Source organism: Lathyrus oleraceus, chromosome 6, assembly GCF_024323335.1.
Source record: "Lathyrus oleraceus cultivar Zhongwan6 chromosome 6, CAAS_Psat_ZW6_1.0, whole genome shotgun sequence".
Classification (NCBI taxonomy): Eukaryota; Viridiplantae; Streptophyta; class Magnoliopsida; order Fabales; family Fabaceae; genus Lathyrus; species Lathyrus oleraceus.
In genome coordinates, this window is record NC_066584.1 from 55,032,664 (window position 1) to 55,056,297 (window position 23,634).

Below are 23,634 nucleotides of genomic sequence, written 5' to 3' on the forward strand. Positions count from 1 at the left end.
TCACTAGTTGATGATGAATGAACAACAACATTGAAACCTTTTAAAATATATAACCCACATATTTTAGACTATTTAGCCATGATTACTCCACCACGTAAAATCTTCAACAATTCATGTTCAACTCTAATGAAATAGCCTATATCATTAAATATGCTTATGGATGACATATTTTTCCTGAGCTTTGGAACATACCTAAAATTGTGTAGAAGAAACTCACGATCATCGAACATTTTAAGCATGACAGTAACAATATCATGGACCTTGCAAGCCTTATCATAACCTAGGTAAACAAATTTACATTCCTCTAGATTTAAAGTCTCAAAGTATTCTTTTCTTGTACAAATGTGATATAAAAAACCTGAGTCCATTACCCAACTCTTCAGTCTCCAAGATCGATTCCACTAATGCACCAACATTCTCATAACTATTCTAATCTAAGGAAGATGCAATATGAACAAAATCATTTCCCCTCCTTTAAAAACAATCCCTCATGAAGTGACAAGTTTTCTAACAAGTAAATAATTTTAGCCTTGAATTGTAAAACCTTTTTGATTTTGATATCCATCTACACTACTTCCTTCTCTTGAGAGAATCAAGCCTTCACCAATATCATCAATCTTCAAATATTTTTCCCTTGAAAATTTATTGGATCTCACAGTCGTATGGACTTCATCCAAAGTAATATCATATTCGTTACTATTCAATTCAAGAATCAGAAATGGATACAGTTGGAAAAATGATGATCTTGAATGATGGCCCCAATCTCATTTACGGAGGCGCGGGGTAGACTTGCATGGTTAGCACTATGATGCCCAAGTTACTTCAAGATTCAAGTGAAAAATTGGATATCGGAGATTATACCCTGCTCTTAGCATGTGAACTGATTTTATACCTTGTGCCAAGTGGAGTGGATTTGAGATGGATTGGGCCTAGGTCATTTGGGCTTTTGGTCAGTCTAGAACAATTATCCTCAAAGCTTTTTTAGGTGCTGAAGGAGCCTGGGGAAGCCTTAAGTACCATTGATCGACATCCATATCGTGGTACAATATGAAATAGAATTGATGCAATTAGGATAAGTTTTTGGAAAATTAATGGGGAACTTGTGCATTTAATGCGGTTCCATCACTAAAGCGCTTCATCTCCCTTTTCTGACACGTGCAGTGACGTGAACAGTTATGGCATACCTCAACCTTGTAGAGTACTTGAATGCGCCCGCGTTGCTGTGTATCCATGACCTGAAATCTAATTGTTGGTCTTGTGAATCCTTTTCATAGTTGGTCAAATCCTTTTAACTTTCATTGCTTATAAATAGGGTGAGTTAAGTATTTGGAAGTTTTTCGAAACCTTTATCATTTAATATTATAATTACTTTTCAGAAAATGTATTCATTTCTTCTCTATATTAGTAGAAGATATTTTCAGTACTTTGATTAAAGCTCTTGTGTTTCTTCATCTCATTATACTTCACTAGCTCCACATAATAGGTATCATTGTAACTCAAGATTTTATCTTCCCGTATTTCCTATTTTCTAGTCAGGATTAGTGATAATATGGTAGACATTAGTGAGTGATTATGAAGTTTTAACTCCAACTTCCTCTTTAATTAGGACATCCTCTAGTTCTCATCTCCATCCCCTTAGCAGCGATCTCCTAGAACCATAAGTCATATCCATTTCTGATTATTCTGACCCAAAAAGGGTGTATCAGGATTCCCTAGATGAAGAAACTTTGTCTTTTGTCTCATTAGACACCCTTATATCAAATGTTGGAAATAGAGTAAATCACGCTAAGGTCCCTGTGCCCCTCGCACCTTGTCAAAAGAGGATGTATAAGCCAATTTGCAAAGGAGGGAACATGTTGGAGATTACTTCCAGCTTCATCTGCAGGCTGATGATTGTGAGCCTAGTGATGCTGATGTGATGGCCCACTTGAAACTTCGAAGTCGGTCGATCATGTGAGAGTATGACTGGGTGGATGCAAAATTAGAGCGTACTTCATCAGTTATGAGCAATGAAGCTTCTATAATGTGGCCGACATTATGGTCGGCGACCCTTTGGAGTGGTTAGCCCTTCTAGTGCCATGGAAAAATAGGATATGCAATTATTTTGACGACTACATGATCCCGCTTTATGAATTCTTGTTTACAAGAATAGGACTTCGGTTGCCTTTTTCTAAATTTGAGGTAGTCGTCCTAAGATATTTGAAAGTTTCTCTTTCCCAACTTCATCTATGCGTAGAGCACAAATCTTGGAAGCCCTCTCTTTGATTATTTTTTTGATCTTTTCCATCCGAAGAATACTTCCCTGGATAACTTTTGTAATCAGGGGCTTATTTACTTTTATCAGGTTCCCCCTTGATTCGACCCCTTTACTTTGGACTGGGGCGAATTTTTGGGACGTTTTTTTACTGGTAAAGCCTCCCATGATCATGGCCCATGTCATTTTCTTCTATCTCCCCGCCGATTCTCCTCGCCACTGTCAATTTTTTGTCCAAAGTATTGGTCTAAGATCCACTTTAACTAGAATGCTCACTTCAATTGTACCAAGTCAAACTAACTCTCTCTCTCTCTCTCTCTCTGGACGAGGTGATAATGAAGGAGGAAATGCAACATTGGTTTCACTATGAGGAAGGGTTCAACCCTGACAATGTGCCACATGCCAAGGTGAGAAAAAGTGCATGATTTCATTTTGTAGACAACATGGATAAGGTGAACAAACTCAATATGTTATATACCTTGCAGATACTTAAGGTATCCGTCTTGTGGTGAATAATGGGACTACCTCTTCTATACTTGCCCCCACTTCTCTGGAGACTAATGTTCCTGGCCCGATCCCTTTTTCCCTAGTTATAGAGGTTTTTGCTTATGGTTTCAAGGTGGATCATCTTGTGGACGTTGCGGCAACTTTAATAGTGAGAGAATCAACCATGCCTCCAATTTTGACAAAGAGAGTTTGAGATGAGGAACAACAATCCCCTCGTACTGAGGGTTCTCCAAAGCGAACTCGAGTTGCTGAGGGCAGTGCTTTCGGGGAGATAACTCCCTTCATAAAGATATCAGACCTCTTCTCTTCTCGGCTTCCGCGCACTCATAAGGAGGATGCCACTATTGTTTCGACGCCGAATTTATACTTCGTCTAGAATCTCCCTAAGGGGGATAAGATGGAATTCGCTTATCAACTTGCTCACAACATGTTTAAAGATGCTTCAATCTTTTCTTTTGTCTCTGTTGGACAGGGAAATGTCTTGGCTCTGGATAACCCTCTTCAAGGAAAGGGATACTTGAAAAGGGAAGGTTGAAGCAATGGAACTAAAATGCATTAATCTCCAAAAGGAGCTTCTTACATTACAGGGGGAGGTTAAAACTGCCAACTCTTTGCAAGAGGCGTGGAAATACATGGTTCCCATTCTACTCTGTACGCTCGTATGACTGAGCTAGAGGGCGCCATCAAGGGTGGGGAGAAGCGGTTTCCGATTGCTTTTGATTATGTTGAGGAGAAGACTCACATGGTGGAGTTTCGAAAAACCTTTCTTAAGGAAAGTGAGGGCCATGCAGAGGCCTTGAAAGTTCTCCAAAACGAGGTAGCAGGTTTGGAGCTAGTGCTCTGAGACTTTCTTCAACGAACTATACAGGACGTCCTCAAAGTCCGTGAACGAGTCCGTAAAAGAAAATAGACACGTTAGAAGAAGATAAAAGACAATAACACATAAAAACTTGTTTATCCATTTCAATTAAATTGGTCTACTATGGAGGAGAGATCAGCTGTCCAATTTATTATGCTTCCAAAAATTGTTACAAGAGATTATCAAAAAATTACAAAAAAATAATCACTCAAATTCTCAAGAACAAACTCTATTTTCTATGCAAGATTTCTCAATCTCTTCTACAATTGCCTCTCTAAATTTTCCAATAAACTTTCTAACTATTGCAACCACAACTTGTACTCGATGCAAATTCACCATCACATTAGAGACATAGTGGAAACATTGAGCACAACGCCAAATGATTAAAAAAGATCTGAATTTCAATGGATGATACGATGATACCAATGAACACCTTATCACCTTAAAATAAAACATATTTGAGATTTATCCAACGTTTTCAATGTGGAGTTAGTTTCATTTTATTGTAAGACTTATATTAAAAATGCTTCTCACTCTTCTTAGTAGTCATTCCATCTCTTATAACAGAGTTGGTTTAACTAATTATCTTGGTGTCTATGTAAGCATTTCGTTGTTGCGCAATAGTAATTGCAGAGGATCTTAACAACTTTAAACAAAATAATTTATAACATAACTAAATTCAAATTCAAAACTTCTAACTAAATTCAAATCTAATAAACGAATGAACAAATTTCAATATTCTTGGACCAAAGGAACATATACAACGTAATTAAAGAATTAAGCACTATCTTCACACTTCCTATATAGTATTTACACTATTAGCACCCCTTGCATCATCGAAACACTCTCCATATATGTCCATTTACTTTGAGCCATTATGAATTAATCTCAACATCCCATAAGTGGAGATAAAGGTGACAAAGGAGGAACACTGAAGATAGTTCCCATAACATCAGTATCCCAAAACCCTTTCCAACATGAAGGAGTTAGAGGACAAACTGAAACTCCTTCTTCTTTCTTCACTTGTTTATTATTATTACTACTAGTGCTTTTTATCTCAATTTCAACGTAATTTCCTTCTTCTCTTTGTCTTTTCTCGCCAACTTTGATGTTTTTTGAGCTAGAAAGTGAAACCGATGAATCTGTAGATTCATCGGTTGCAACATCTAGAGGAAAGTTCAATATGGCCTTACTTCCTCTCATCTGAAAAGCAGCTTTATCATAAGCTTTTGCAGCTTCTATGGCGGTGTCAAAGGTTCCAAGCCACACCCTTGACCCTTTTCTGTTAGGGTCACGGATTTCTGCAGCAAATTTCCCCCATGGTCTTCTTCTAACACCTCTATAGTGCTTATTATCCTCTTCAGTGTTTTGTTGTGGGAGAGGTTTGGTTATAGAAGGAATTTTGATGTTCATCAAAGAGGGTTTCCGGTTGCTTAGATTGGAGGATGATCTTGGAGGCTTAGAGAAAGATGTTTGTGTCATGTTATTGCAATTTTGAGTTTCTAGGATGTTTGAGGACCAAAAACTGAAGGTGGACTCAAAGGTTTGTTCCATAGTACTTGTGTTTTTTTTTCGGAGAAATTAAGATAGGAGTGTTCTAGATTTGGAATGGAGAGAGAGGAATTTGTTGAGTGGAAAATAAGGAGTGAAGAGTATATAAAGATGAGGGGGTTATAATGGAAGAAATGATGAAGAGGTGGGTTCTATGGAGATTCCAAGATGGAGAGAGGAAGCATCGTTTTATTGTAGCTATCAATTGTTGATAAGTTTGGTTAAGTTATTGTCGTTTTGGATGTTTTTCAAAAGTTAACTTGACTTTGTGATAACAAAGGGGACCACAGCTTAATAAAATGATTCTTCCAAGCTACTTCCTAACTTGTATTGCTCTGCATATGGTTTTGGTTTTGGTTTTGGTTGATTGATTTGGGATATACAAGAATAGTACTAGTGTAGGAATTACTTTACAAGATATGTATTGACTTCTAAGAATAAAAATTGTGTTTCAATACTAATCAAAATCATTTTTCTTTCCAATTTTTTAATCAATCATTAATATCTTCATCATTTTTTCAGAATTTTATTATTCAATACTAATTAAAATGCATATTCATCATGTTTCTTCATCTACTATATCATCAGGTTTCTTAAATTTGACTTTTTGAATCTATTTCTTCATTTCTTCATTTTTTTCAAAGTCACTTCTTCTAGAAGCTTTGAGTAAAAAAACTAGATTTCAAATCTCAGAGCTTAATATCACTACAATAAGGTATCAAAAACATAGTAAGTAGTACAAAATTTCACTCTGTCAAAACATTCTAAATGCCACCGACTTGTTGAGTCTCAAGAATCATATATATGTTGTAAAAATATTTTTATTAATATTTATTTAATATATTTATTTTTATATAATATATTTCTTAATATTAATCTAATATATTTATTTTTATATGTGAGATATTGGATCGAATTTTAGTATGGTCGAATGATAGCTTATTGGTTCGACAATTCGACAAGACCTTAATATGTCGTCGAAGTCTGTTCACATGTTGTAGTCGAAATATACTAGGATTGTTAGCATGTTGAATTGAGTCTGTTTGCTATGCCCAATTGTTTGAGTTAACTTGTTCTCTTAGTTAGCTTGTGTAATGAGTCTGTGTATAAAAGCCCATTAGTTTAGTGTGTTAGTTTCCTTATAATTAACATACTAGTCTCTTATCATTGTATAATGCGAATCCTAATTAGGGTGAGAGATGTTATTTGCTACTATGTAACACTTGTAATCTTGTTCCCAAGAGAAAGTAAATAATATTAGTTTATAACAAATTTCACTGTGTTCTTCTTGCTTCCCTCTTTTCTATCCTTGTGGACTTCTTGCCAATCAAGGAACCGATTATACTTTGTTATTTCGACATCGTTTTTCACAACAAATTGGTGTGGTGGGCATGGAGAAGATGTCGTCAACAAAGTATGAGATTGAAAAGTTCACAAGAGTGAAGGATTTCAGTTTGTGGCTCTTGAAGATGAAAGCCCTACTAGTTCAACAAGGTTGTTTAGAAGCATTGAAGGGAGCTGAAGCCATGAACGTTGCGTTAACGGACAAAGAAAAAACGACCATGGTAGAGAAAACCCACAATGCCATCTTATTGAGCCTTGATGATAAGGTTCTTCGATAGGTTTCGAAGGAGACGATAACGTCGGGGTTATGGGTGAAACTCGAAAGTTTGTACATGACTAAATCATTAGTCAATCGCCTCTACCTGAAGCAAGCTCTGTATTCATTCAAGATGAGTGAAGAAAAAGTTTTGGCTAAGCAGTTGGATATGTTCAACAAGCTGACTCTTGATCTTGAAAATATCGACGTCAAGATCGATGATGAAAATCAAGCAATGTTGTTGTTGTGTGTAACACCCCAAATAAAGTAAAAGAATTATTTAATTAAGTTGATAATATTATTTTATTAATTTAATTAAATAAAATGGAATTATTGGATTATTATTATTATTAATTGGAATAATAATTATTGGAAAATATATAAGTTGGGATAAGAGAAAGATTCTCATTTTGGAACAGAAGAGTTTCACGTGAAGTTGGAAAGCTGCAGAGAAGAGGAAAGAGCTGTAGAGCGAAGGTCGAAGAACGGAAAAGCTGAAGCTTGGAGAGTGCTCAGAACTTCCTTCAATCCAAAGAGGTAAGGGGTCTGAACCTTATTAAACAATGATATGCGAGCAATTGTATGACATCGGTTGAATTGTTGATGAATTTTGGGGATTTTAGGGAGATTGGGAAGTTGGGGTTTTGATGGAAAATCCTCTGATTTGTGAGTTTTGTTGTGTTATGTGCATCGTAATCGAAGTATGTTGCGTATATGTGTCTGTTAAATGTCGATTTTGGTTTGCTAGCTGTGGGGTACGGGTTATGGCGAGTAGAGAAGCGAAGCTGCGCTGAATTCTACAGCAGAGGGTTCTGGTTGCGCGCGATTCGCGGCGCGAAGCCTAGTTCGCGGCGCGAACTGGGCAGGATTTAGAGGGGTTCTGTAATTCGTTGTTCGCGACGCGAACCCTGCTTCGCGGCGCGTACTGAAGCGAAATAAGTTGTTCGCGACGCGACCCTTCGTTCGCGGCGCGAACTGTGTTGAGTTGGAGAGTTCGCGGCGCGTCCCTATGTTGGCGGCGCGAACTGGTGAAATGCAGAAGCTAATGTTGGTGGGTTTTGAGTACGTTGAGTTGCGAGACTCTTAGTAGGTCGCTGTAGTTGTACTATAAACAATTAATAGTGATTATATGGTTTGTATGAGGTGTCATGATGAGGATATGTTGAATTTACGTGTTTAATTATGAATGTGTTATGTGACGATGTGATATCGTTATGATGTTGTTGCTGTTTTGTTGAGTTGTATGTCATGATATTAATGATGATGATAACATGACTATATGATGTTGTTGTTGCGATGATGATTATGATGCATGTTGATGTGCATGCATTCATGAAAGGCCGATGCCTAGTGATGAACGGACATGAGTTCCAATGATGTTGTTGACTCCGGGCTTGTTGATAGGCTTGGTTCCTTACGGGGGACTCGGATTCTATGGTGATGAATCTGGGAGTGGTGATCCTGTAGTGATCACAAAATGGGTATACCGAGTCGTGTTGAGTCATGCATGGGTGTGTGCATTGCATTTGATGTGTTGTGTTGTTGGTGTTCATGAGTTATTGATTATGATGATTAGGATGAATTGTGTTGGCATATGTGAAATATATATTTATGTTTATATTTCTGTCGTTATATTATTATTTAATAATGTAATTCTCACCCCTTCTGCATGTGTTTATGTTCATCTATGATGAGCAATGTGCAGATAAAGAGGAGTAGCTATTGTTGAGGTTGAAGAATAAGTGTAGAGTTATTCTACAGAGTCGAGTCAAATGCTCTGGTCATGTGACACCGGGGTTATGGGATTCGATAGATATTATGTTATTATTTCCGTTGTTCATGATGGTTAACATGTTGAGATCTTTTGTTGAGATAAATGTTGAAACATTTTATGAATTGTTAAATGATGAATTATAATAATTGTGTGTTGTCCGCTGCGAAGTTTTATTAAAATGAAAAATAAATTTTATATTGTGATATGATAATTGTTATGTGTTATGAAATGTAAACTCTTCTACATGTTGTACTCTGATAAATAATTTAAATATGTCGTTTGGGTAGAAGGGTGTTACATTAGTGGTATCAGAGCATGGTCAGTCCAGTCGAGTCGTAGTGTGAGGTTGTCCCTGTTGGTCGATTAGTGTGGATGACACTGTCGATATTTAACGGTTGTGGTTGTGTTGTACAGAGTATGGCTGGAGAAAATGATCGTGCGATTGCTGAAGCTTTGACTGCTATGGCGCAGGCTATGCAGGCGCAGCAGAATCCGCCGGTCGACGAGTTTAGGAATTTGGGAAGGTTTCTGAAGAATAACCCTCCTACATTCAAAGGACGCTATGATCCAGATGGTGCTCAGATTTGGCTGAAGGAAATTGAGAAGATTTTCCGGGTGATGACGTGTACTGAAGCACAGAAGGTGCAGTTTGGTACGCATATGTTATCTGAAGAGGCTGAGAACTGGTGGGATAACACTCGCCAGAGGATTGCGGTACCAGGTGCTGAGATGACTTGGGAAAGGTTCAAGACGGCCTTTCTGGAGAAATATTTTCCTGCTGATGTGCGATGTAAGAAGGAGATGGAATTTCTAGGACTGAAGCAAGGTAACATGTCTGTTGCTGATTACGCTTCGAAGTTTGAGGAGCTGGTGCAGTATTATCCTCATTATAATAATGCTGATGCGGAGGAATCCAAGTGTGTCAAGTTTGAGAACGGGTTACGTCCCGAGATCAAACAAGGCATTGGTTACCAGGAGATTCGTAGGTTTCCTACACTGGTTAATAAGTGCAGGATATTTGACGAAGATAGCAAGGCTAGGACTGCTCACTACAAGAGTCTTAGTGAGAAGAAGAATAAGGATCGTGGTAGTCCTTATGCATCTCCGAATGGAAAAGGTAAGCAGGAAGTCGTAGATGAGAAGAAGCCAAGTGGGGGAGGATCTTCCATAGCTGGTAAATGTTTCAAGTGTGGCGAGCCAGGCCACCGTGCTGATAGCTGTACCAAGAGAGTGCTGAGATGTTTCCGATGCGGTCAGGCTGGTCATAGAGTTACGGAATGTAAGGATGCTGGTCCGACATGTTTTAATTGTGGCGAGAAAGGCCATATCAGTTTGCAGTGCTCGAAACCGAAGAAGGCGGCTACTGCAGCTCATACTACTGGTAGGGTGTTTGCTCTGAGTGGGACTGAAGCTCCTAAAGGAGATAATCTGATTAAAGGTACTTGCTTGATTAATAATGTTGAATTGCTTGCTATTGTTGACACTGGTGCTACGCATTCGTTTATTTCGTATGAGTGTGCGACCAGGATTGGTGTGAGTATGTCGTCCCTAGGCGGAAGTATGGTGATAGATACTCCTGCTAATGGTTCTGTGAAGACTTCTGTTGTCTGTCGAGGTTGTCATTTGACGATCTTTGGGAGAGAGTTCGTGGTTGATTTGGTGTGCTTACCCTTGCACCAAATTGATATCATTCTGGGAATGAATTGGCTAGAATTCTATGGCGTGTTTATCAACTGCTATAGTAAGACGGTGAGGTTTTCTGAAGTTGGCGAGAATGATGAGGCTAGATTTCTATCTGCTAGGCAGGTGGGGGAATTTGTGAAAGATGAAGCTCAGGTATTCGCTTTATTTGCGTCTCTGCAAGCGGATAAGAAAGTGGTGAGTGTAGATTTGCCTATTGTCTGTGAATTTCAGGATGTGTTTCCGGGGGATGTAAGTGAATTACCTCCAGAACGTGAAGTTGAATTTGCCATTGACTTAGTACCAGGTACGAGTCCAGTGTCGATGTCTCCTTATAGAATGTCGGCGACTGAATTAGTTGAATTGAAGAAGCAACTTGAAGAATTGCTTGAGAAGAAGTTTGTGCGTCCAAGTGTTTCTCCTTGGGGTGCACCAGTATTGTTAGTAAAGAAGAAAGAAGGTACGATGAGGTTGTGTGTCGATTATCGGCAGTTGAATAAGGTGACTATCAAGAATCGGTATCCATTGCCGAGGATTGATGATTTGATGGATCAGTTGGTTGGAGCTCATGTTTTCAGTAAGATTGATTTGCGGTCAGGTTATCATCAGATCCGAGTGAAGTCAGATGATATTGCGAAGACTGCTTTCCGTACGAGGTATGGTCATTATGAATACACTGTGATGCCGTTCGGTGTGTCTAATGCTCCAGGTGTGTTTATGGAATATATGAATCGTATATTTCATCCGTACCTTGATAATTTTGTTGTGGTGTTCATAGATGATATATTGATATATTCTAAGACGGAAGAAGAGCATGCAGGACATCTGAGAATTGTTTTGCAGGTGTTAAGAGAAAAGAAATTATATGCAAAGTTATCTAAATGTGAGTTCTGGTTGAAGGAAGTGAGTTTCCTTGGCCATGTGATTTCGAGCGGTGGGATTTCGGTCGATCCTGCTAAAGTTGTTGCTGTATTACAGTGGGAGACTCCGAAGTCTGCTACCGAGATACGCAGTTTTCTGGGGTTAGCTGGTTATTATCGCAGATTTATTGAGGGCTTCTCTAAGTTGGCATTGCCGTTGACGCAGTTGACTAAGAAGGGTCAAGTGTATGTGTGGGATGCAGCTTGTGAAGCGAGTTTTGTTGAGTTGAAGAGGCGGTTGACCAGTGCTCCAGTGTTGATCTTGCCTAATCCTGGTGAGTCCTTCGTTGTTTATTGTGATGCTTCTTTGATGGGTCTTGGTGGTGTTTTGATGCAGAATGGTAAAGTTGTAGCTTATGCTTCTAGACAGTTGAAAGTTCATGAAAGGAATTATCCTACGCATGATCTAGAACTTGCAGCTGTTGTATTTGTGTTGAAAATGTGGAGGCATTATCTGTATGGTTCCAGATTCGAAGTGTTCAGTGATCACAAGAGTCTGAAGTATCTGTTTGATCAGAAAGAGTTAAATATGAGGCAGAGAAGATGGTTAGAATTACTGAAGGATTTTGACTTTGAATTGAATTATCATCCCGGTAAGGCTAATGTAGTTGCAGATGCGCTAAGTAGGAAGTCTCTACATATGTCTATGATGATGGTTCGGGAGCTTGAGTTAATTGAACAGTTCCGTGATATGAGTTTGGGTTGTGAAGTTTCCGCCAATAGTGTAAAGTTGGGTATGCTGAAGTTGACTAGTGGAATTATGGAAGATATTCGGAATGGCCAGCAAGTTGATGTCGCTCTAGTTGATCATGTTACTATGGTTAACCAGGGTAATGGCGGTAATTTTGAGATTGATGGGAATGGCATCCTGCGATTTAAAGGTAGAGTTTGTGTTCCTGAGGTGTCTGAATTGAAAAAGAGTATTCTTGAAGAGGGCCATAGGAGTGGATTGAGCATCCATCCAGGTGCAACTAAAATGTATCAAGATTTGAAGAAGTTGTTTTGGTGGGCTGGTATGAAAAGAGATGTTGCTAAGTTTGTGTATGCCTGTTTGACTTGTCAGAAGTCAAAGATTGAACATCAGAAACCGGCAGGTGTGATGCAACCTTTGAAGATTCCTGAATGGAAGTGGGATAGCATTTCCATGGATTTTGTGACGGGATTGCCGAGGACGGTGAAAGGTAATGATTCTATTTGGGTGATTGTGGATCGATTGATTAAGTCGGCGCATTTCTTACCGATAAAGATTAATCACTCTTTAGAGAAATTGGCAGAGTTGTATATTGAGGAGATAGTGAGGCTGCATGGTATTCCATCCAGTATTGTGTCTGATAGAGATCCCAGATTTACTTCTAGATTTTGGGAAAGTTTACAGAAAGCGTTGGGGACTAAGTTGAGGTTGAGTTCAGCTTATCATCCTCAGACTGATGGTCAGGCTGAAAGAACTATCCAATCCTTGGAGGATTTGTTGAGAGCTTGTGTGTTGGAGCAGAGTGGTTCTTGGGATAGTTATTTGCCGTTGGTGGAGTTTACTTATAATAATAGTTTTCATGCTAGTATCGGTATGGCTCCATATGAAGCATTGTATGGTAGGAGGTGTAGAACTCCATTGTGTTGGTATGAATCAGGTGAGAGTGTTGTACTCGGACCTGAGATTGTGCAGCAGACGACTGAAAGGATTAAGATGATTCAGGAGAAAATGAAGATTTCTCAGAGTCGTCAGAAGAGTTATCATGATAATAGAAGAAAGGCACTTGAGTTCCAAGAGGGAGATCATGTGTTCTTGAGAGTTACTCCGACGACAGGTGTGGGTAGAGCTTTAAAGTCTAAAAAGCTTACTCCGAGGTTTGTGGGTCCGTATCAGATTTTGAAGAGGGTTGGGGAAGTGGCGTATCGGATAGCTTTACCGCCGTCGCTTTCTAATCTGCATGATGTGTTTCATGTATCTCAGTTGAGAAAATATATTGCGGATCCTTCGCATGTTGTTCAGTTGGATGATATCCAGGTGAGGGATAATTTGACCGTTGATGTGTTGCCAATTCGGATAGATGATCGAGAAGAGAAGACCCTGAGAGGTAAGAAGATTGCTCTAGTGAAAGTTGTTTGGGGAGGTCCAGCTGGTGAGAGCTTGACTTGGGAGCGTGAAGATCAGATGAAGGAGTCGTATCCGACTCTATTTGCTTGAGGTATGTTTTCGAGGACGAAAACTTCTAAAGTGGGGGAGAGTTGTAACACCCCAAATAAAGTAAAAGAATTATTTAATTAAGTTGATAATATTATTTTATTAATTTAATTAAATAAAATGGAATTATTGGATTATTATTATTATTAATTGGAATAATAATTATTGGAAAATATATAAGTTGGGATAAGAGAAAGATTCTCATTTTGGAACAGAAGAGTTTCACGTGAAGTTGGAAAGCTGCAGAGAAGAGGAAAGAGCTGTAGAGCGAAGGTCGAAGAACGGAAAAGCTGAAGCTTGGAGAGTGCTCAGAACTTCCTTCAATCCAAAGAGGTAAGGGGTCTGAACCTTATTAAACAATGATATGCGAGCAATTGTATGACATCGGTTGAATTGTTGATGAATTTTGGGGATTTTAGGGAGATTGGGAAGTTGGGGTTTTGATGGAAAATCCTCTGATTTGTGAGTTTTGTTGTGTTATGTGCATCGTAATCGAACTATGTTGCGTATATGTGTCTGTTAAATGTCGATTTTGGTTTGCTAGCTGTGGGGTACGGGTTATGGCGAGTAGAGAAGCGAAGCTGCGCTGAATTCTGCAGCAGAGGGTTCTGGTTGCGCGCGATTCGCGGCGCGAAGCCTAGTTCGCGGCGCGAACTGGGCAGGATTTAGAGGGGTTCTGTAATTCGTTGTTCGCGACGCGAACCCTGCTTCGCGGCGCGTACTGAAGCGAAATAAGTTGTTCGCGACGCGACCCTTCGTTCGCGGCGCGAACTGTGTTGAGTTGGAGAGTTCGCGGCGCGTCCCTATGTTGGCGGCGCGAACTGGTGAAATGCAGAAGCTAATGTTGGTGGGTTTTGAGTACGTTGAGTTGCGAGACTCTTAGTAGGTCGCTGTAGTTGTACTATAAACAATTAATAGTGATTATATGGTTTGTATGAGGTGTCATGATGAGGATATGTTGAATTTACGTGTTTAATTATGAATGTGTTATGTGACGATGTGATATCGTTATGATGTTGTTGCTGTTTTGTTGAGTTGTATGTCATGATATTAATGATGATGATAACATGACTATATGATGTTGTTGTTGCGATGATGATTATGATGCATGTTGATGTGCATGCATTCATGAAAGGCCGATGCCTAGTGATGAACGGACATGAGTTCCAATGATGTTGTTGACTCCGGGCTTGTTGATAGGCTTGGTTCCTTACGGGGGACTCGGATTCTATGGTGATGAATCTGGGAGTGGTGATCCTGTAGTGATCACAAAATGGGTATACCGAGTCGTGTTGAGTCATGCATGGGTGTGTGCATTGCATTTGATGTGTTGTGTTGTTGGTGTTCATGAGTTATTGATTATGATGATTAGGATGAATTGTGTTGGCATATGTGAAATATATATTTATGTTTATATTTCTGTCGTTATATTATTATTTAATAATGTAATTCTCACCCCTTCTGCATGTGTTTATGTTCATCTATGATGAGCAATGTGCAGATAAAGAGGAGTAGCTATTGTTGAGGTTGAAGAATAAGTGTAGAGTTATTCTACAGAGTCGAGTCAAATGCTCTGGTCATGTGACACCGGGGTTATGGGATTCGATAGATATTATGTTATTATTTCCGTTGTTCATGATGGTTAACATGTTGAGATCTTTTGTTGAGATAAATGTTGAAACATTTTATGAATTGTTAAATGATGAATTATAATAATTGTGTGTTGTCCGCTGCGAAGTTTTATTAAAATGAAAAATAAATTTTATATTGTGATATGATAATTGTTATGTGTTATGAAATGTAAACTCTTCTACATGTTGTACTCTGATAAATAATTTAAATATGTCGTTTGGGTAGAAGGGTGTTACATTGTGTGCTTTGCCCATATCACATGTTCATTTTAAAGAAACTCTCTTGTATGGAAGATATTCTCTGACCTTTGAAGAAGTTCAATCAGCCTTGTATTCTAAGGATTTGAACGAACGAAAGGAAAACAAGTCATCTTCGACTGGTGAAAGCCTGTCGGTTAAGGAGAAATTCACAAAGAGAGATGACAAGTTCGACAAGAAGAAGGGTAAAAGTCATCAGAAGTCTTATAGTGGTGATGCATCTAGTATTCGATGTTATCACTGTAAGAAGAAGGGTCATACAAGAAAAGTGTGCCCTGAACACCTGAAAGATCATTGCGGTAATGATAATGGCAACACAACCAAATTTCAAGATGATTTCGACTCATATGATATTCTTGTGGTTTCAAGCGGCGACTCAAGTAAATAGTGGGTTATTGATTCAGGTTGCACTTGGCACATGACTCCATACAAAGACTTATTCGAGGAACTATGTGATCAAGATGGTGGATCTGTATTGCTTGGAAACAATAAAGCTTGCAAGATTGTAGGTGTTGGGATCTGTGAGATTCAAGCTCTATGATGAGTCAATAACATTGGTAGCTTAATTCAGGTATGTACCTGGTTTGAAGATAAATTTGATTTCTCTTGGTGAATTCAACAAGAAAGGATATATTTTCCAAAGAGAAAAAAGTATTCTAAAATTCATGAAGGGGTCGAAGGAAGTCTTAAGAGGCGTGAAGAAAAAAGACTTGTATACCCTTGAGGCTAAAGTTATCAGTGGCTCTACAGACGTTGCATCCACGAAACCTTTGGCGAATGAGTCTGGTTGAATTGGGGAAACGAAATCTACTTGGTGGAGACAAAGTCGAAAAGCTGAAGTTTTGTGAACCTTGTGTACTTGGAAAATCTTGCAGAGTGAAGTTCAATAAAGACAAACAAAGAACACATGAATCCCTTGATTACATCCATGCTGATCTTTGGGGCCTGCAAGGTGTCCATCACATTCAGGAGCAAGGTATTTTTTATCCATAGTTGATGATTATTCCAGAAAGTTAAGGGTATTCATCCAGAAGACTAAGGATGAAACATTTGAGAACTTCAAAAGTTGAAAGACTCTGGTCAAAAATCAGACTGGCAGAAAGGTCAAGAGATTGAGAATCGACAATGGCCTTGAATTTTGCAATTAGGCGTTCGACAGTTTTTATGCAGCCTCTGGTATTGCAAGGCACATAACTATTGCAGGTACTCCCCAACAAAATGCTTTGGCTGAAAGGTTTAATCGAACCATTTTGAAAAAGTTAGATGCGTGTTGAATAGTGTTGGGTTAAAGAAAGTGTTTTGGGAAAAGGTTGTTTCGATAGAAACATATCTGATAAATAAATGTCTGTCGACTGCGTTAGATATGAAAACACCTGAAGAAGTTTGGTCGGGACACCCATCAGATCTCGACAAACTTAGAGTATTTGGATGCATAGCCTATGCTCACATTAGGCAAGACAAGGTCGAACCTAGAGCTATAAGATGCATGTTCATGGGATACCCTGGAGGAGTCAAAGCTTATAATCTATGGTGCCTAGAGCCAGGTCATAGGAGGTGTATCACCAGTCGAGATGTAGTTTTCAATGAAATTAGGATGGCTTTCAAGAAAATTGATGACGTTAATTGAAGTGCACAAATATTTTAAGAAGAGCTGGAACGTGAAGAGATTCTTGTTGAGGTGGAACATGTCGTGTATACATCCTAAGTGCAATTGTGTGCATTAAGATATTGTGTTGCATGTTTATTTAAATTGAGTGTTACATGATCAATGGGTGTGCGTGTGTTTCGAGATGTTTAACATCCTATGTGAAAATATTGTGAAAAATATATGATTTAATTATAATTATGCATCAGTAAATTAAGGTGTTACAATTGTATTCCCCTCTTCAAGACGAGGACCCTTACTTCATGCTCCATTACATCTACACAAAAATATATTTGTCATTCCAAGACAAACACAACGAATGAAAGTTAATAAGTGAAGAATAAAGAGAATCTTGAACTTACCAAAGGCAGCGCGACGACCTTTGCGAGAATGAGACTCCATCAACTAGGAAACATCTATCAGGAGTTTCCAGCGCTTCTTTTCATCCTCGTTGGTTCATGTGGCGGGCGCCACACATTCAGGTGATGGGCACCACAAGCCCATTTAGTGTGGTGGCCCATTATCTCTATTTTTCTCCATTTTCTTCTCTTTTTCCTTCCTTTTTGCTATTTTCCACTTTGCTTGCTCGTAAACCTTTTATTCGATAAATACCTGCAATAAACATAAAATACTGTGTAATAATAAGTGTTAATCAAGTAAAAAGCAATGCATATGAAGCCAAAAATACGATACATTTTCGCGTTATCACTCGTACGAGGGGACCACACCTACAACATAACCTAAATGGTAAAGTCACGTTGTCTGTAAACATAAGAGCCGTTCTCCAAAATAAATTGTTTTGTTGGCCCACAATGAGGGAAACAACGACTTACATTTACCTTCACCCCTGGCTTAGTAGCACAAACGGTTACGTGAGCCTCGGGGTGAAGGGGTTGACCAAAAAGAACTAGTTCATGAAAGATGGTGGTTCAGGGAAAGCTTCAAAAATACGTACCACCGGCACCAAAAGAATTATGACATTTAAAGAAAATACATAACCTTCCCATGGAGAAGATGGGTTCACCGAATTCTTTTTCACGGTTTTTCAGGGTCTCTTTGCCATATCACGATAGCAAATTCAAGAAAAGGAAAGAGATACTTTAGAGGAGAAGAAGAGACAAAGGATTAAGAAACAAGGGGAAAGAAAGACCTAGAATAAAGAAGTGGTTATAGTTCTTCCCGCATTTATGAACTGGCCTTGCGAAACAAAAGGTGTCCTATCAACAATTACTTCTTTCACACTTAATACTTGAGTATTTCAGTTCCTTAGAAAGATCACAATCACTCCTCCAAAGATGTCTGAAGTTACAAAGTAATTGAAGCAAATAAAATATGGATAATAATCGATGTCTAAGAATCCTTCAAACCATTGCGCCCACTCCTTAAATACGAGGGCTTGGGGGGCAACTGTTTTGGACAATCCATATCCTTTGAGATCCGACCACTTATTTAGAGATCCGGCCTCCATAAGGAAAGGATTCCTCATATTGCTCCCGGGCCAGGCGTGCTCCTTTTCTGAGCCGGTCACTGCAAGGTGTAATATCTCGGATTCAACTTAAGCATTTATCAAAGCTTCTTGAATGTTATTATAACCATTGAACCTTCGGTGACCCAGAAGCATGAGATCTAGCCCTCCAACACATCCGACGGTCTTCCGCATTCTATGCCGGGAATTTAGCGAGTTAGTTATTCTACTCTCCTATATATGTCGATGGTGACATTTTAGGTAACAAATTTCAAACACAATTTGAATACTCTCTCGTCATTCATATATTTACTTGAACATCATAATGTTAACCTTACAGATACACCCCCGCTCCATCGCGCAAAAAGCTCTTCTCTGCCACAACTTCCACAATTCTCCACATTTTTGGTTTCGAAACGGAATATTTACTTTATTATTGTAAAGATGATTAAAAATAAAAAGAATTCAATTAAAATATTTGAAATTATCCAAAAAAAATTATTATCTTGTCAAGTTCACCATTTTTTAGTAAAAATATACTGAATATTCAAAAGATTTCAGTTTAAAGTCTGAAATTTCACCTATCAAAAGAATGTTAATAGTGAATTGTTGAATAACGTTAGAGAAAATGAAAAGTTGGATAAATTTAAAAGGGTTAGTTAAGAAATAAAAATTAATTTTAAAGTGGAAAATAATTAAATTACGAAATTTCAAATAAGAATTTATGGGCGGATGTTAATAACTTAAGAAAATATATGTAATCGTATTATTTGTAACAGACGGTTGGTCTAAAATAAAAGTATAAGCATTATAAACAAACAATTAGCTTCGCCTATGAATAACATGGTTTCGTGGTGTAGTTGGTTATCACGTCAGTCTAACACACTGAAGGTCTCCGGTTCGAGTCCGGGCGAAGCCATTTTTTAACCGAATTTGTTTTCCTCTCTCCCAACTCTAATTGATGCGCTAGCCACCGTCACCCCACGAGTTCATTATTATTTTGGTTTTTGAAGGTACTCAAATGTAGTTTTGTTGTTGTAAAATAATATTTGTAATATCTAGAGACTGCATGTGAGAAATAGAGAAAGAATGGCAAAGCTAAGTTACTTGATTAAATATGTTATGTTATGGACTCACATGTAAAGTAGGTAAAAGATATGCATACAACTTTTTTTTAACATATTGCTAACTAAGGATTGGGATTAGGTAAATTTGATGTGTGGTGAATATGTAGTATTTACTTCTATTAAGTGAACTTTAGCAGCTGGAATCAATATCATCCTGGTATATGATTCTCTAGTTGGAGAAAGTTAAATATCTTCACTGCTTTCATATTTGATGCAACTCTTTTTTTCTTATAGACTACTTGCTCCGTTCCACAATGAATAATTCAGATGACAAATTTATAAAGATTAAGAAAAGTATATAAATAAAAGAGAAAAATAATTTTATCAAAATATTCAATATCAATATTGGTGGATTCAAAACTACCATAAATATAAAGTGAAATTTTATTCGTTTGTTTTGCATGTTTCTGGTTGATTTAGGGCTTCTGTGTTAATTTTGAAACTTCATTTAAAATCTGTTCTTAATCCCTAGTAACATTTCATTGAAATCTAGTATCACTTTGCCGATATTTATCTGTTATTGGACTTGAGTTTCCTTTTTGATTTTCTTCTGCCTTGAAACATTTCATTTAACATTTGGCCTTCGTTAGAACTTGTCTATGTTTTATAACATATTTTACTGTGATTTTCTTGTATTGGTTTCCCTCTATGTTTAGAGTTTCATGTAAGTATGTGGTGCATGGAGTTGTGGCCGGAAGAGGAAGCCTATATGGTAATAGTTTCTAAATTGTAGTATGTTGTCTCCACTTTTACTAAAACCTAGTCCTAATTGGAGCAACAATCTACGTTATGTCTTCTTAAATTTTTGACTATGTTCATATCTGAAGTTGTATGCGTCGAAGAAAACCTAATATAAAACATAACACACAACCGATCAGTTAGGAGCTGACTTAAATACATTTATATAAGCCATAAAAAGGTTTCCGAGCATCTAATATACGAAGATATTATACTTTTCATGTACGAAAATATGTAATTCAGACTCATCTGACAAGTTACGGTCATGAAAAAAATCACTATAAAAATCATTCTATTCAATTAAATTGAAATTTCTATTCTATATCTTGCACGTATCTTGCAAAGATGGAAATCATTCACCACATACATGATCTCAACAAAATTTCAATTCTCATAAGTGATAGTCATTCAAATAGAGCATGGACTTAAATAAAATTGAACAATTTGATGTTCAAAGAATAAAGAATGCCACATGATCACTATCATGTTCAAACAACTCAAGCAAAAATAAAACTAAACTATTGTTGTTAGATGTATATATTATTCATATTAGTTAGTAATATTTACATCTAGCTAACAATGACCTCTGATGCTGATTTCTTCATAATAGCACTTCCTCTACTACAACATCAAAGATAAAAAAGCTGGAAAAAAAGTTGCAAGTGAGAAACCATAACCAAACCACATAATGCAATCAGTGTAACAATAAGCAAGATATCGCAAGTTTGAACTCAACTCATGCATCTAATGTCCCTATATGACTTAACGCGATACATTACACATTATAGTCTCTATTGTAACATGAATGAGTTTATCGTGTTTAATGTAACTTCTAGACTTAATTACCTCTAAATAGAGTTGCTGGGGGATGGTTTCCGCGAAGGAGAAGGACTCGGAGTTTCTGAATCTTCATAATCCTGTCATATTAAGTAACATAATCATCAATCTTTATACATAATGTACCGATAGTAAATTATCGACGAAAGAAGAAACCATACAAGCATCATATCGAAGACGCTTTGGCGCTTAGTTTTATCAAAACTTCTTTGTCTAAGAAAAAACTTCTGAGCATGACTGGCAACTTGAGTAGAAGTCTTGGTCTTGACATAGTTCCTTGATATATCCTTCCATTTACCTCTCCCAACAGTTTGTAAACCTACCAAAAACGCCTTGTGTTCATTCTTTGTCCATTGTTTCACTACAATGCAACAATAAAGTTTCTTTAAATTCATCTATAAGAACTTGGAAGAGATTAGGGTTTCAAATATAACATAACAATTTTTAAGACTCAAGAAAATATGCAATCATGTTGAAACCCTAAATACCAAAGTGTTTCCATCGATAATCTGCTTCTTGAATTAATCACTTAACTGTTTTCTATATTGTTATTTCGACCAAAAAGAAAGAGAACAACACAAAAACTAGCACATATAAATACATACCTTTTTTTTTCGGTTTTCCTGGTTAGAACTTTGACCAGAATCTGGATTTTCATTCTTCTCATCATCATCCTCCGGTTTATCAAAAGAACAAAGCTCCATCTCATTCTGATTATCATCCTCAGTGTTGAAACTATCGTTCACGGAATCATTGACTTTAGAACGTTTTGCTGCGATGTTCACGCCAAACAACATCACACGCCTTTCACCATTCTCATCCATGACGATCTTTCTCTTAACCATTTTCTGGATAAAATCTTCTTTCTATCTTCTTGATTAGAGTAAAATCCTTTTTTTTCTGTGAAGAAATGAAACCTTCTTTCTTGGATAAGGGTTTTGCTTTTTCAAATATTTTACTATTTGCGTTTTTGACTTGGTTTTAGGGTCAATAATATTACGTTTTTTACTGTTTTACTTTACCATATCCAATTTATAATTATGGCTATGAAAAAAGTGATCAAAATAACTAAAAAAACAATGTTTTTTTAGTGGAAGTATTTGTTTTTTTATGCTATCCAAATTTAAAATTTAATGGAAGTGTAGGTACAGTACAGCGTCTACCAAAAACAATACGGTAACGTATTCTATATTTGTATTTTGGTATTTCCTTTTTGTAAATTTGTCTAATTTGATTTTACTATTTACTCCATTGATCCCAAAATATATTTCTATTTTAAAATTGTATATAGCTTTTTAAAAAAATTATATAAAAAAGATAAATAGATTTCTTTATAAACTTGCCTTTCATTAGTATTATAAAAAAGTGGATTTAAAAGAATTTAAAAGATAATGTAAATAATAAATATTATTGTTAAAATTATGTAAATAATAAAAAAATTAATAATTTTTAATATTATCTAGCGATAAAAATGAAAAAAAAAAGGTTTATTGTAAAGAGACAGGTTGGAAAAAGGATAGAATAGATGACAAAATTTAAAGTGTTTATTTTCTAACATTTTGAGTGATTTTGAGAGAAAAATGATTTATAGGTGTTGATTAAACACAAAAAGAGTGAAAAATTCATGCTTGATTCGAGTCATGATCACATGAGTGATTTGAGTCATACGACAAAGTAGTTTGGATCAAGATCTGAACATATGAGAAACTCATTTAACCATGATTTGAGTCAAGGAAAAACTTGTGATTCGAATCACATAAAACTCATTCACCTTTGTTCCTTCTGATTCGACTCATATGGTGTGTGATTCAAATCACACAGCTAAAATCCTAGTTTTTGCAATTTTTAATGTTGTTTTGAGAGTACATTGATGTCATGACTTGAACCAACCTCAACTATGGTTATTGATCCAAAAACTCGACTAATTTACTTAAAGCATATTGTTCATACTCACATAAATAATTTGAGTTATGCATGCTAAAATATAGGGATCTAAAACTCGATTCAGAAATGCGCAATTGAAGAGGAGACTCAATGATATAAACTAAAACCAAAACAAAGCTTAAAGGACAAGTAACAAAACCCTATGACAGAGACATGCATAACATCTTCATTAATGTAGCAGAGACATGCAACTTTAATCTCACCCTTTTTTATGTTTGGAAAACTTTCACTTGAAATTCAGTCAACTTCAAGCAAAAGCAAAGTATGGTCAACACTTTTATTCAACTACTTTTTCTCCCCCTGAAACATTGCCCAAAAGCACAACAACATAAAATGCAAAAGATAAATCTTGACTCACATTACAACTTCTCCCGATTTGATAAGATAAAAAAGAGATAGGTGTTAATGAGCCTAAACGTAAAATAACCAGCAATACAAATGGTATTCCAGAGAAACAAATGAGCTATACATAACATCAAAGAATGAATATAGAATATGAAGATAGACATGTTAAATGCAACAAATACACCATTAGACATGCAACTATACAACAAAAAATAACAATGTGATTAAAAATTCTATTAGTGGAAGATTAAATAATGCATGAACAAACACAATAATGCTCAAAAGCACATAATTAACATAATGCACTTTAAAATATT

At 37.0% G+C, this 23,634-nt stretch overlaps 2 protein-coding genes and 1 non-coding gene across 3 annotated transcripts; 1 reads left to right on the top strand and 2 right to left on the bottom strand.

The window, feature by feature from the left end:
* Nucleotides 1-4,331: 4,331 nt before the first annotated feature.
* Nucleotides 4,332-5,379, bottom strand: LOC127097063 (ethylene-responsive transcription factor ERF104). Its single transcript, XM_051035575.1, has one exon. The coding sequence runs from the start codon at nucleotides 5,172-5,174 to the stop codon at nucleotides 4,509-4,511; it is 666 nt and encodes a 221-aa protein (XP_050891532.1). The 5' UTR covers nucleotides 5,175-5,379; the 3' UTR covers nucleotides 4,332-4,508.
* Nucleotides 5,380-19,171: 13,792 nt separating this feature from the next.
* TRNAV-AAC (transfer RNA valine (anticodon AAC)) lies at nucleotides 19,172-19,245 on the top strand. Its single transcript has one exon. It is a non-coding gene; the product is annotated as a tRNA-Val (tRNA).
* A 1,794-nt stretch (nucleotides 19,246-21,039) lies between these two features.
* On the bottom strand, nucleotides 21,040-21,852 carry LOC127093981 (transcription factor MYB1R1). Its single transcript, XM_051032866.1, has 3 exons — nucleotides 21,634-21,852; nucleotides 21,190-21,423; nucleotides 21,040-21,108 (listed from the first exon to the last, which is right to left on the bottom strand). The coding sequence occupies exons 1-3, from the start codon at nucleotides 21,850-21,852 to the stop codon at nucleotides 21,040-21,042; spliced, it is 522 nt and encodes a 173-aa protein (XP_050888823.1).
* Nucleotides 21,853-23,634: the final 1,782 nt, after the last annotated feature.

Coding starts and splice junctions, on each gene's coding strand:
- LOC127093981 (XM_051032866.1), bottom strand. CDS start 21,852: ATGGATGAGAATGGTGAAAGGCGTGTGATGTTGTTTGGCGTGAACATC. Junction 21,424..21,633: donor AGGAAAACCGAAAAAAAAAG/GTATGTATTTAT, acceptor AAGTTCTTATAG/ATGAATTTAAAGAAACTTTA. Junction 21,109..21,189: donor GCGTCTTCGATATGATGCTT/GTATGGTTTCTT, acceptor TTAATATGACAG/GATTATGAAGATTCAGAAAC.
- LOC127097063 (XM_051035575.1), bottom strand. CDS start 5,174: ATGGAACAAACCTTTGAGTCCACCTTCAGTTTTTGGTCCTCAAACATC.